The sequence below is a fragment of the Schistocerca piceifrons genome, chromosome 4 (assembly GCF_021461385.2).
Source record: "Schistocerca piceifrons isolate TAMUIC-IGC-003096 chromosome 4, iqSchPice1.1, whole genome shotgun sequence".
Classification (NCBI taxonomy): domain Eukaryota; kingdom Metazoa; phylum Arthropoda; class Insecta; order Orthoptera; family Acrididae; genus Schistocerca; species Schistocerca piceifrons.
In genome coordinates this window covers 142,576,041-142,591,076 of record NC_060141.1, presented here as the reverse complement: position 1 = coordinate 142,591,076, position 15,036 = coordinate 142,576,041, and the positions used below count along the sequence as shown (strand labels likewise).

At 42.1% G+C, this 15,036-nt stretch overlaps 1 protein-coding gene across 1 annotated transcript in view; it reads right to left on the bottom strand.

The window, feature by feature from the left end:
* LOC124795679 (hamartin) overlaps positions 1 to 15,036 on the bottom strand; it is a 236,520-nt gene that overhangs the window by 188,192 nt on the left and 33,292 nt on the right. Inside the window, exon 5 of the mRNA XM_047259760.1 lies at positions 11,726 to 11,837. Coding sequence (XP_047115716.1) covers positions 11,726 to 11,837 — 112 coding nt within the window. The remainder of the gene's footprint in view (positions 1 to 11,725; positions 11,838 to 15,036) is intronic.

Here is a 15,036-nt window from a genome sequence, read left to right as displayed (position 1 = left end):
AAGAACAAAGTTCTTAGGGTAATAACAATTGGCACTGAAGAATCAAAGTTTGAAGAGATTGCCAGAGTGTTACGGCCTCCAGCTGATAACTTAGGTCTTTTCTAGGTGTCAGATATCTGCCACACTGCTGCTTTCTCCAAAAGAGGGTCCTCCCCTTGGGCACTACTCAGGCAGAGCTATGGCCATCTGGTTTGGTGGCTACAGTCCATAGTCCCAGTGTCCCCAAACAGACAGATATCTACTCCTAGGCACACACAAGGAAGTGGCAACTCTCATCAATAGTGTGATCCCCCACATGGACTGGCAAGCTTCCCCTGTAAAAAAATTTGGAAAGGTGGAGGTCAACACACACATGGAGACCAAACAGGAGTTAACTGATCACAAATGTGAAATAAAGAAACAAAGTGGAAAAAGCCATAACTGATGTCCTACAAGCAAGCTAGGTTGTCAGCAGTGAATCTGTCAGAGACCAAGCCAGAGAAACAGTACAGGGTAAAACTACAGCACAGATCAAGGAAGTAACACTGCAATAGCTCAAGGCCCTATGCTCGCCACAGGCCAAGTTTTAAAGGTTCTGCATAATTGCCTACACCAACAGAGCATAAATTTAATGTGTTGACTATTGACAGTAAGTTATTTAATATCTTGTGTAACTCATCAATTACCAACAGTTCCATATCTGCGCAAGGGAGGTTATATACTGAGAAACTACATTCTGCCACAACAATTTATAATATAGTTTTAATTTTGTTCTGAAAGTTCTCTCTTTTTGGTGTAATGAGCTTTTTTTTTCCTCCCTGATGACTTTCTTCGGCCCTTTGAAGGATTGTCTGTAGTGAAATTCTACAACTGGGTTGTGAATGTTTTTCATATGATACAGATGTTATTTCTTCCTACATGATATTCTAATTCAATTACTTACACAAACTGCTGGCTCATTAGAGAGAGAGAGAGAGAGAGAGAGAGAGAGAGAGAGAGAGAGAGAGAGAGAGAGAGAGAGAGAGAGAGAATTTGATGGTTGCCCAACGGCGAGCTCATCAGCACCCTTACACTTATGAAAACAAATGAAAGTGGAGATGAACATGCACTCGAAATGACCACACAAGCACTCTGTATCACATACACTCTCACTTACACTAAAACCAATTAGGAGGGAAGAGAGCTAATCAAGAAATTAAAACAGAGAGAAAACAGAATACAGAAGAACTAAAAGAAATGCAGAGGCACATGTGACTGGCTGACCACTTACAAGAACTAGGGTGAGCCAGCCACCCTTTGACACATTAAGAACCTTGTTAAAAACGTCGGACAATTCATGAAACTTTAAAACTCTAACCACGTTCGTTTGATCATTACATAAAACAGACGGCAGATCCACCAGCTAATCTACCACAGTCCATTGGTTGGCAAATAAAATGCATACAATAAAATTTGGTGCACCATGATCTGCACGCCACAAGCACCACACATTGGAAGGTCCTCTTGCCATAATAAGAATCCACATGTCATGTGGCCTATGCGAAGACGAGTAAGAAGGACCTTGTCTCTCCGATGTGACTGGAAGAAAGTACTCAACAGCCAAATTGTGGGCTTGATCACACCAAGCTTGTTATCTGTCACTGCCAGCCACTCGTCTTCCCATCAACATATGACTTTGTATCTCAACAGCGAGGTGATAGCACGTAGGGGGATATCACATTGAAATACCAGAGTATCACTACACGCCTCCTTGGTTGCTTGATCCGCCCTTTCATTCCCCGCAATTCCAATGTGCCCAGGTACCCAGCAGAAAGACACCTACTTCCCTCGTCATTGTAGTTGTAGGGTGGCATCCGGGATTACTGTATCTGCTGGGTTCAAACATTGAAGAGAGTAAAAGGTGCTCAGAGAATCTGATCAGACGAGAAATCTAACACAGGGAGAACATCTCATCTGCTCTAGTGCTCGCAAGTTCGCATATAAGTCTGCAACGAAGGTGGTAAATTGTGAAGGCAGTCTGAACTTGAGGACATGATCTGAGAAAATGAAAGAGCAACCAATAGTCCCCCCCCCCCCCCCCTGCTTTAACCCACCTGTAAAAACAGCTACATGGCGTGGTACTCAGACAAAATGTCAGAGGATATTGCATTAAAAATGGAAGCAGGAGTGTTATCCCTCCTGTATCACACCAAATCTAAAATCACTCTGGGCCTCTCCAGTAACCACAGTGGCAGGCAGTTAAAACTTTGGGGTTGTACTGGCTCCACGGCGAGTGACTCAAGCACATGCTGCACAAGGATTCCAAATGGTGTCATGCCTCGTGGACGGTTGGAAAAAAGGCGATACAGAGGTAGACAAGCAAGAGTATGGTGTGAAGGTGAAGTTGGAGCTGCAAGGAACTTGCACACCTGAAGCACCATGAGGAGCTGGCACCAGATAGTTAAGTGGCAGTTGCCCTGCCTCAACACAGATGCTAGGTATGGGACTGGTCCGACAAGCACCTGTGGCCAGCCAAATCACCTCAAGTTGGACAGTGTCAATGATCCACAAGTAAGAGGGCCTCGCTGACTATACACCATACAACCAAAGACCAGCTGCGAACACACAAAAGCCTGATAAAACTGAAGGAGATGTGCCCTGTCCAGTCCCCAAGACCTGTGGCTAAGGCACCTGATGTTCAGTGCCTTCAGGGTTCTTGCTTTCAGGTCTCGCAGGTGTGGCAACCACGACAATCTGAAGTCAAAAATGAGGCCCAGAAAACACACTGTATCTCTGAAATGTAGGATGGTGTCCCCCATATTCAATGCAGGCAAATTAAAAAGGTGACAAGAACGATTAAAATGAACACACACACACACACACACACACACACACACACACACACACACACACACACACACACTTTTCTGCAAAAAACTGGAAACCCATCTTTGCAGCCCACTCCTCTAACCTCTGCACTGTAAGTTGCAACTGACGGCTCACCATTGCAACACTGAGGAAGGACAGAAAACAGCAAAATCGTCTACAAATAAGGAGCACTGGACAGCACTCCTTACCACAGATGTGATACTGTTGATGGCTATGGCAAAGAGGGTAACACTTTAAACACTGCCCTGAGGAAAGCCATTCTCCTGCTCAAATCGATCAGACAGCCTGTCACTAAATCGGGTCTTAAAAAACTGCTGAGAAAGGGAAGACTGTAAAAGATGGGGAGGTGGCCACGAAAGCCCCATTGATGCAGTTGTGCGAGGACACAGTGTCTCCAAGTAGTATCTTATACCTCGCTTGTACCAAATAATATGCCAATACAGTGATGCTTATGGAGGAAAGTCTGCTGAATAACCACCTCTAGGAGGGTCAGAATGTCGATAGTGGACCGAAATCTTCAGAATCCACACTGATGTCGGTAAGGTGTTGCCTGGTCTCTTAACAACCAGACCAGACAATGGTTAACCATTCGCTCCAGGGTCTTTCGTACACAGTTCGTTTGTGCGATACTCCAATAACTACTGTGACATGTGCAGTCCTTTCCTGGTTTGAAGAGAGGGATCAGAACTGCCTCCCTCCATGAGTTGGGGAAGTAGCCTGTCTGCCATACTAGATTAAAACATATGAGGAGGATTTTCTTTGGTGCCACTGGCAGTACCAGATTTGGTTGTGACTAGGTGCAGTGTCAAGTTTCAGTCAGTACAGATTCGAGCTCCCACATGAAGAAAGGGGAGTTGTAGGCCTCACAACTGTTGGACCTGAAGTCCAACTTTTCCATCTACAGTCACACGATACCAACAAAATGCCGGAGCCTGGTTTTCATTGGCAGTAGTTTGTGCAAAATGTTCAGCCAGCGTTTAAGCAATGTCTCTGGGTGTTGTTTGGAGGCACCCCTGTTTCACCACTGCTGCTATCCATAAACAGCTGCATTTACCAGAAATCCTGCAGATGGCTTCCCATACTTTTATAGAAGAAGGGGAATGATTGATGGAGTCTAGGAACGCTTGCCATGATCTTTTCTTATCCTCCTCAACGCATCGAGCCTTGGCCCTCACGACTCTAAAGGCTCTAACGGTTGTCTGCTGTCGGTCAGCATTTAGAATGACTAAGAACAGCACTCGTCTCTCCGTCAAGGTACTGGTTGCTCCTAAGATGACCTGAGGGCTGTGGGATGGATGGGTCAGCAGCACGATGGATCGCTCGTGTTATGTGGTCCACCCATCCTTGGATGCTGTCGCAGTGTTCGAACACAGCCAGTTGGCTGAAACGCATCCACTTGGCCCTGTTGACCATTTTGGGGGCATAACTTCAGGTGGTGAGCCATTCAGTAGGTGAAGGCGGATTGGGAAATGGTCACTGGAATGAAGGTCGTCAATGACCTCCCACTGAAGAGTGTCGGCGAGGGTGGGAGAACAAAGAAAGGTTGATGGCTGTGAATGACCCAGTAGCAGTAGAGAAATGTGTGTGAGTATCCGTGTTGAGGATGCACAACTCGTGAGACATCATGAGGGCCTCCAAAACCCAACCCCAAGGGCAAATATTGGTCGAGCCCCAAAGGACATGATGGGCACTGAACTCTCCCAGGAGGAGGAATGGTCACAAGAGATGTATGATTAGATCCATGAAAGTCTCAGAGTCTAGTGCATCTTGCGGAGGTAAATACAATGAACAAACAGTGATCCTTTGACATACATGAATTTGAACTGCAACTGCTTGCAGGTCAGTAGCTAAGGGAAGTACAGAGGAGTGGTGCATATTAGTGACAAATACTGTGACACCTCCCTCGGCCCTTTCCCCCGATAGATCATCTTTGTGCTATAGCATATATCCCTGCAGCACAGGGACATCTGTATCTTTAAAATACAAGGGCTATCCACAAAGTACATTACGTTTTCGTTTGTGTCCGTTAGGGGCGGGGCTAGCGCGGCCATCTTGGTGTCATGGCATTCCGCCGCTCAGTAGGCATCCTGCCATGCTAGTGAGAGGTTCACGCTGTACTCCGTTGAGTTACTGTGACAGTTTGAAATGTCAGCGTTAATTGAAAATGCCACGAAGTGTGAAGTGCGTGCTGTAATATGGTTTCTGACTGCAAAAAACTGTACACCGATAGAAATCTATCGGCAGCTTTGTGAGGTGTATGGGGACAACATAATCACTGAAGGTGGAGTGCGTCAATGGGTCATAAAATTTAAAAATGGCCAAACTAATGTTCACGACGAAGAGCGAAGTGGAAGACCCAGCATAGTGACTGCCGAACTTATTGAAAAAGTCGATGCCGCGGTCCGTGAAAATCGTAATTTCACAATAACGGAACTCTCTATGAGTTTTCCACAAATTTCACGAAGTTTGTTGCACGAAATCATTACCAAAAAGCTTGGTTACCACAAGTTTTGTGCAAGATGGATACCAAAAATCTTGACAGAGATTCACAAAAATCAGCAAATGGCTGCAGTGTTAACGTTTTTGGATGCTTACGAGAAAGATGGCGACTCATTACTCGATCGCATTGTTACTGGTGATGAAACATGGGTTAAGCATGTGAACTGTGAGACAAAATTGCAGTCAATGGAGTGGGGGCACACAAATTCCCCCCAAAAACCCAAGAAATGCATGCAGACAATGACGGCAAGGAAGGTGATGGCGACTGTCTTTTGGGACAGAAAAGGTGTGATTTTTGTGGATTTCCAGGAGAGAGGCACTACAATAAACTCTCAAAGGTATTGCCAAACTGCACAACCTCAGAAGAGCAATACAAAACAAGCGCAGGGGAAAGTTGGGCTCAAAGATCTTGCTGATTCACGACAACGCCCGGGCCCACATGGCAAATGCCACTCGTGAAGTTCTCGAATCTTTTAAGTGGGAGTCGTTTCCTCATCCACCGTACAGTCCCGAGCTGGCACCGAGCGACTTCCACTTATTCCCAGCAATGAAGAAGTGGTTGGCTATGCAGCGTTTTGATGACGGGGCACAGCTTCAAGAAGAGGTAACCACGTGGTTGAAGGCGCAGGCGGCCAAATTTTACGACAAAGTAATTTCCAAGCTCGTCCATCGCTACGATAAGTGCCTTAATTTAAATGGCAACTACGTAGAAAAGTAGTATTTAAGTGTGGCTTTCATCTGTATATAATAAAAAAATATTCCAATACTTTATTTATTTTTAATTCCAAAATGTAATGTACTTTGTGGATAGCCCTCGTATGTTTCTTGTAAACAGTTCCTCCACATGAGTCCTGAACCCATTCATGTTCCACTGTAGTATGGAAGCCATGTCATCAGTGCTGTTTTAATTTACTCCTATCTTTGCACTGGAGAGATGAAGCACTTGAAGAGAGAGGGGGAGTGGAGGGGCTGCCTGGATCCAAGGCATCTATCTCCATGATATCCTCCTCAACAGTCAGATGGAAAAGAATAATGTCTGATGGCACTTGGGACAGCTTTTGACCTGAACGTCGTAAGCCTTTCCCTGCATCCTGCCCCTTCGAGGATGAGGGGGGTAAAGGGGGCATTGAGAGGCACTCTGATCATCTTGTACATGTGCATGTACAGGTGCTTGTGGTGGATATAGGCACACTAGGCGTCATCTGGTCGAAGTGTCCGTCTTGGGAATATGTTTCAGCACCATGGAAAAATATGAGGTCGCAAAGATAGGAGGTTTCGTCACCTTACATTCTTTTTTGGCTTCAACATGGGGGATCTGCTTGGTCACCTATCTCCTGTATTTTGTGTTCTTCAGCAAAAACAGGGCAGTCTTGGCTCCAGACTGGGTGGTTCTCAGAGAAATTGATGCAGATTGATGCAGATTGCTGGAGATGGGCAATGAGTCCCAGTATCTTGAGTGGCTTTTCCATAGTTCCCGCAGACCACTTCACCTCCACAACTCATGGTTGTACGGCCAAAATGTTGGCATTTATAGCACCACATAGGGTTTGGAATGTAAGGCCGAACATTAAGTCAAAGGAATCCCACCAAAGATGTTCAGGCAACATCTGAGAATTAAATGTGACAATGAAATAGGCAGTCTTTTCAATTGCTCCACTATTGCTGCACATTCTTTACTCTACATCAACTATTCCCTAAGATGCCCATTCTTGCTTCAGTTCTGCTATGTCCATGTCCATGATGTCTCAGCACATAACAACACCCTTATGGGAGTTGAGAGAGGTGTGTATCTCAACAATATCATGGTCACCCAGTTTCTGCAATTTCTTAAGAAGATCTACCCGCTTTGACCTGTTAGTTTCAACCGACAATGAGCCATTACGCAATCGATTTATAGATTTTAATGTTCCAGCGATGCCTTCCAAACCCTTATGGATATAAAAGCGGGACACTTTTTCAAATGTCCCCTCCTTCCTCTTTATCACCAGGAACAATGTTATTCATGACTTTCATGACTCCACGAGCCCTGTTACTGCAGTCCAAAGTATTTTGACTATCGAGAGGACTACCTTCTCTCATTCTTTTGGATGAATGGGTGTGAATACTCCCAGGCGGTACACCCTTCCCACTATGAGGAGAAGATGATAATTTCGAGGGTTCCATCTCGGTCCCATGAGCAGCTAGGAAAATAAGGGTCCACTCAGACAGAGCCCCACGTGCCTGAGTAAGCCTTATACAACTGAGGTGCAGCAGGTTCCCCAGAGGTTGCCCACTAACGACTGTTCCACCGCGACAGCCGTGCATCCCATCAGTGCACACCACACCTTGAGATTGAGGGTTTGTTTTTTTTTTTTTTTTTTTTTTTTGAGGTTTATCCTGTCCTCGCAAGCTGGGCGGTCAAGCCAAGATCCCCATTTCCTGAGACACACAACGTTCCACCGCCACGCCGTGTGGTGGTCACTGAAGCATACACAGAGCTTACGTTGACAGGGGATTTGCAACGCTTACCAGTCCCCAGCTCATGAACCCTGGGGTCACCAAGCTCGTACCCAGCAAAACAATGCTGAGCTCCTGACGGCAGCTCATTAGTACTGCAAATAAAGGGAAAGAGCTATCGAAGAAGAAATAAATGTTTCTACAAATGTATTATATTTTAGTCACTCAAGCTGGCTGTCTTTTTGATAAGTTTGCCTTTCAAGATTGTTTGTAAATTTCTGTATTGCAAGTTGATTATCATCTCTGAATCTTTGAGTTATTACTTTGGGATGGAAGTACTTTGATTTCTTTCAGTATTACCATTTATTCATCATGATTTGACAGGCCGTTACTTTTTCCCCACACTGCCAGCAAGCGAACAACCTATGAAGATACTGTCTGACTGTACTTTTACCTTACTGAACTCTTGCTGGTATTACATTGTCTTCACTAGGTTGTAAGATTCAAGTAAGTACATCAAAATCCTTTTTTCTGGAGAATCAGTCAAAAAAACTGATACTGAAATCCCAGACATAGTTAAATTCATGTCTTTCTTAAAGGATCACTTCTACCACAACTTCAAGCCTGGAAAGGAAAACACTATTCTACTTGAGGGGAGGAGAGGGGCAGTGAGAAGTGACTGGGGGGAGGTGGAGGGGAAATGTGGGTCTGCATTTCCTGTGGAAGGAGTTGGTTAAGCTTGTAAGTGACAGTATATAGGTGGTTCTGGACTCAGCCAAGGCCAAATTCCTGTAATAATGTAGAGATTCTACTTGAGGGGAGGAGAGGGGCAGTGAGAAGTGACTGGGGGGAGGTGGAGGTGAAATGTGGGTCTGCATTTCCTGTGGAAGGAGTTGGTTAAGCTTGTAAGTGACAGTATATAGGTGGTTCTGGACTCAGCCAAGGCCAAATTCCTGTAATAATGTAGAGAAGTGCCAAAATTTTTTGAAGGTTCCTATAACGCTGGAAGTTGGTTCAGTAAATGAGAGCATAGATCAGAAGGATCAATAAGCTTATTTCATCAAAATTTTTGGGGGATTAAAGGTAAAGTAGATATGACACTAACAGATCTTAATACATTCCTTCTCATCCTCGTCTGAGCTTTCATAGATCTGATGAAGTCCAGTTCGTGGCCACAGCCAGAGTCTGCAAACTCACTGTGCTGTACACGACAAATCATGCACATTTTGCTCCATTGACTTCCTCTGAAACCTTTGTTAGCAGTACTGGAAAAAGTTTATGCCCACTACATGTATGTTATCAAACAAAATAAGGGTCACTAGCCTCACATCAATCCATGAGACAGGATTGAAAGTCACTTCTTCTACACTCCTTATCAGTGCCCTGCAGCCATATGACCAGTTTCATAAAACTCAACAATCCAGTCACTGGACTGGACAAAGAACACCAACGTCAGTTACTACACCCTTACCAATAGAATTCTACAATCTCATTTATAATCAGTACACTATCACAGTCTAAAGTTGAAGAGGGTAAAGACATACGGAAGAACTGCATACTTCAAATTTCCATTGGAGAAAAATGCAATTTATTATCTTCTAATACCTCATCAAGTCTGCTTCATAAGTAAGGCTACACCTCCAGCTAGCCTAGCTACTCCTTGCTCTGTTAGGTGGCCTCTTTCCAAGCCGTCATGTACATTCGTTAAACAGCAACAGTCGCCACAAGAACAAACCATTTTTCTGATCCCTGACTACCAATTTCTGAAATACATCTGAGCTTAAAATTTGTCACGGAGCGAAGTGGCGCAGCGATTACCACATTGGATTGATTCTGGAGGACAACTGTTCAAACACATTTCCGGCCATCTTGATTTAGATTTTCCGTGATTTCCCTAAATGCTGGGATGGTTCCTTTGAAAGGGTACGGCCGACTTTTTCCCCCATCCTTTCCTAATCCACTGGGACCGATGACCTCGCTGTTTGGTCCCCTCCCCCAAATCAAGTGACCAACTAAAATTTGCCTTCTTATCTTACCAAGGCTGCCGACCAACAATTCCAATTCATCTGCTTGAAGTTGCTTCAACATACAGGCCTTTGGGGGCAATCTACAGCCAGAGCAGCAAGTAGGCACGCCCACCAGAGCAGCAAGTAGGCACTGTGATTGGCCACTTCCTGTTAGTGCTCCTAGTACTACGATAAAGTAATGCTGCCTGCTGATACTTCCAAGAGTGTGTTACCGATAGGGTATTATAACAAGTGCAAGCCATCCTGTGGGAAACATTTGTCTTTTAAAGCCACCAGGTTGAAACAGAAGGTAACACCCTTTAGCTACATTAAGCCAAGGTGGAGAGTTATCTCTCGGCAGGAGAAGTCTCCATTACCCAGATGCTAGGAAACCGGCACTGTTCATCACAATAGCGACCAGCACTTGCTGATACTACAGGCCTGGGAAATTACACATTACTATCTTCACTATGATATTATTTGTACCTCAGAGCATAATTTACTTAATGAAGAAATGTTAAGTATCCTTTGTAGGGTGTATTTTACCCAATTTCAATGCAAGATGTCCACCGCAGACAAGAGGAGCTGTTATTTATGCCAAAACTGATGTTCCATTCAAAAGAGGTGACATATCAAACATTTGAAGGTGACTGCCTGCATTTTGCAGATATCTGATTCTCACAATGTATAAACATAACCATAGCAAGCGACAGCACAGAAGCAAAAAAATCTTCATACAATACAGTCACATTTCAGTTCATACAGAATTCCACACACAATATCTACAACAAGTTTTCTATTCATAAATGCATTTCAATTCCTGCACTGTAATTCCAAAAACCACACCTTGAGTGTGAAATATATAATGACCATCATCAAAATAAGTGAAGAAAGCTTGTTTGCAGTACATCTGGTGAAGTGCCAAACTGCAGCACACACACTTTGCATAGTTTACAGTTTTTTTATCAGAAACCTCTTTCTTGACAATCTTCTCACTACAGAAAATTACTACAAACAATAGTCAGTTTCGTTGAAATAAAAATAAAACTACATTCTCTGTACAGTTCAATGGAGCAGGGTGTATTTCCAGTCACAAATGAGGTAATGTGGATCGTATATACTGCTCGTTGCGACTAACTGTCACAAAGGATTATTTAAAACTTAGATGCACAGTGACAGTTACCCACAGGATGGTTGTGAACACTACAGTACTTTAATGAAAGCACATACAACATATGCTCAGGTGTGCACAAAGCTGCTATGATTCAATGCACATTATTTCCCAGTCAGAATACTTGGAATTATAAAACAAAGAGTACTTCATGTAAATTATATGAAATATGAAGACAGTGTATTAATTACATATTTAGTATAGGTAGCAGAGGGAAGGGCAACTCTTAAATTGAGTAACAATTCCAATACACACATACGCGACAGATTTTTATAGGCATTTACAGTTTTTTATTTGATGCTATAGACTGTTTATCATAACTGTTGAAGCGCTTTTCTCTGTACAAAATCCATTCAAACGTTATTTTTTCCCTTCCACAAGCCTAAATGAAACACCATGTCAACAAAACTTTACTTATTACTGCAGAGTACAAACACATCATTGTATGAGTACACCAGACAGCAGGCCTGCATTCTACTCAGCTGATACCAACATTATGGTGACGTGTATACAAAGCGTGAATATTTAGGCAACTTCATTTCCAACTGCAGTCTGCTACCTATACAACAACCACTTATTTCCAAAAAATGAAAATTCTTTTTGGTTTGTTTAGCCATCATATCTATACCTGCCTCAGAGATATGAGGTAAACCTTCGTAAATAAAAACCTGTTATAAACACATACTAGATTTATACATATATACCATAAAAGAGACCAAGCATGCAAGTGTGCACATGTAAGCAAAAACATAACTCAATATATACCCTGAATACTTCGAATATGTCCTGGAGATGAGGCCCAAGCAGTGCAGGTATCATAGGAAGTAATACAATTAGCACCAGTAGTGCACTCATGAGAGGCAATATATCTGTCTCCAGCCTGAATCAAAAGTGGCCAGTGTAAGTAAATGAGTGTGAAATATGAATACATAAATCAAAAACCAATTAAGGAAATTTGAACTATTCAGTGGAGTAATTATGAACAATGCTCCATCTGCAAATGAAGCTGCAAGCATTTGGGGCAATGTAATGGAATGATGAACTTTCTTCCATTAAGCACTAATTTGCAGCACCATAATACACAAATTATTTTCTGTTATGTACACACATTGCACTCTTGCTACAAAGCTGACTACTCAAATTATAAGGTTTTTCATAAATCAAGAAAAATGTTTTTGCCAATGACCGAAACATTATTAAGGACAGACAAATTTTATCAGCACTAATGAGACTGAAGATAACTATTGGGATTAAATGATGTTTAGTAATTTCCAGCATTAACCCCCAAAGATCTGCCCTTTATTTTAGTCATGTCACCTTTAATGTCCTTTATCAAATATACAGCTGCTGATTACTTAAGAGTTCTGACACTTTTCTACAATGAAACAAATACATATGTCATTTTTTACATTCTATTTGTGCTTATAAATAATGTTTTATTCTAATTAAGTCACGTCATACATTGAGTAGGATAGATTTTAATTAATATGTTTTTGGTGCCCACTGCTGCAAACACAGTACCTTTATGGAAATGATACGTATTTAACAAAACCTTTCATAAACTCAGAAGTACACAGGGGTGCAGTTTAAAAGTAGGCCCACCTCCCCTTTGAATGTGATATTTTAACTTCTGAAATAGAATAAACGGTTACAACCATGGACGGTTTTATGCAATAATGGGATGTTAGCATTCTTCTGCCAGCAATCAGTTTATCTCATCAATGAAATTAGATTTGTCTCTTTGTGGCCTGCAAAATGATTTTCTCACAGCAGAAAGAAGTGATGTTGCAGAAGCATATGTGAAAACAAGTTTGATCAAGGAATCTCACGAAATTTTCGGGGTCAGGTATCCAGACAGAAGACTACCAGCAAAGAGAACAATACTGAGTCTGTGGTGCACCTACGGATCTGTGCAAAATTTAAAACAACAAAGAATTCCTTCAGTTCACACAAACTGAAGTTATTTCAGAGTTCGCCAAAGAATTATTCAGGGCCTAAAGAAGTCTACAGGTAAACAGGCTCAACAGACAAACGTAAGTAGGAGGAGTTGCCAATATATATTGAAAAGCCTTAATTTGAAGCTGTATTGTGTGAGGGTTGTGGAGCAATTACGGGGTGGATTACAGTCAGAAATGTGTAGATTACGGCACACGATTGGTTTGTTAGACCATTTCCATTACATCATGAATGATAAGCAAGGTTTCATCTTTCCAGTGACATCAATTCACAGAACGCAAGGTACTGGGCAACGATGACCCTTAACACTGTATATCAGCAACCACTTCACGATGAAGAAATCGGCAATTTGCTGTGGCATAACAGTAACGCACATATTTGGACCAATATTTTTTGACACTACCCTCGACACAGTTGCAAACATGGAAATCTCTGATACTTTCTGTGCTCAACTCATTGAATTTGAAAGGACAGTACTGCTTCTTCCAGCATGGTGGGGCAACATGCCACATGTTTCTGGTATCCCTGGAACGAGTCCACAATGTCTTCCCTGAGGAAAGAACTGTAAGCAAACACTTATGAGCACCATGATCGCCAGATCTAATAACATACGATTTTTGCTGCAGGGACACGTAGAGCAAAAAAGTCTATGAAACAAAAACAATACAATAAATAAGGCAACATCAACCACGAATTTGCTGCCATCAATATCCAAACTTTAGGCCAGGTGTACTTGAATATGCTTAGATATGCACAACTGTGTACTGATGTTGCAGGGAGGCGGGTTCACTTAACATTTTCTATGCATATACGAGGAATGTTGGCAAAGTAAGGTCCGATCAGTCACAAAACGGAAACCACAGTGAAAACAAAAAATTTTTTATTCACAACAGTTATCACACCTTCCAGCTAGCTCTCTAATAGTCGGCGCTCAGACATACTGTTGTCTTCGAAGCCAGCGGTTCACGTGGTGCAGAGATGAACATCGGAGGGAGCCAATTAAGGGCTCTATTGTGAGTGATCAAACACTTTCCATTGAAAATGTTGCAGGAGTGTCTTTATTTCCCCTGCAAAATGCAGCTGAGAATTGTTTTGAAACAAGAAACACATGACATTTACGTTATGTGGGCTGCGTAGCTTCAGGCAAAAATCTCTCACCAGGTCAATGTACTTGGTGGGAGACACTGCTGCTTTAGGCATTTCTATGTGATCACTTTGTGCTCTGAACTGGAAAGAGGAAGTGAAGTTATTGACAGGCACACTAAAGGAAACTGCCAAACACATCTGTGCAAGGTTCCATCAAATTTTCACAGTGGTTCCAATTTCACGCCAAATCGTGGACCTTACTTTCCGAATACGTCTTGTATTTTTCACTGTATTTTTCGTTGTAAATAAATGGTAAAACAATTTGAGCTCTTCGTATCTGTAATTTCATTGCATTTCATTTACACTTACACAGGCTACTTCTATCTGCACCACCCTGTACAAGTTAAAGGACAGTATCATTTAGCACTATAAAAGTTTAACTGCTTTCAGACCACTGAACTGATGGGATCATAATAAACAGTTCAAACACTCAACTAGTACTGAGAACATTTTTATGACATGAATCGTAATAATTCTTTGGAATGATATTTTTTCTATTGAGACATGGAATATCTCTCTTCTTTTACAGGCAGACGAAACACTTTAGAAGCTTTAAACAGTATACTTCTGATCAACATGCAACAGTATAAATGTCAATTCTGTCCCCATTAGAAATGGTAGCAGTACCAATTTATTCTGTTTCATCATAGGATTTCAATGTGGATGATGCATTTTTATGACAATGTAATACATGAAGTATTTTATTATGTAATTCCTTTACTATCTCATCAGTTGTATCTGTTTCATGTGCTTCCTTTCAGATTAACAGAATCTTCATACTCTGTGTTACCCCTGCAATATGACAGGCCAACACCCTGATAACATCGTTATTCTGCCATGAAGAGAGAATAGGAAAGCATGAGTATATTCTTGAAAAAGAGAGAACTTAAAATATCCTAATCTACTTCTTCATATATATATATATATATATATATATATATATATATATATATATATATATCTCAAGTAACCCAA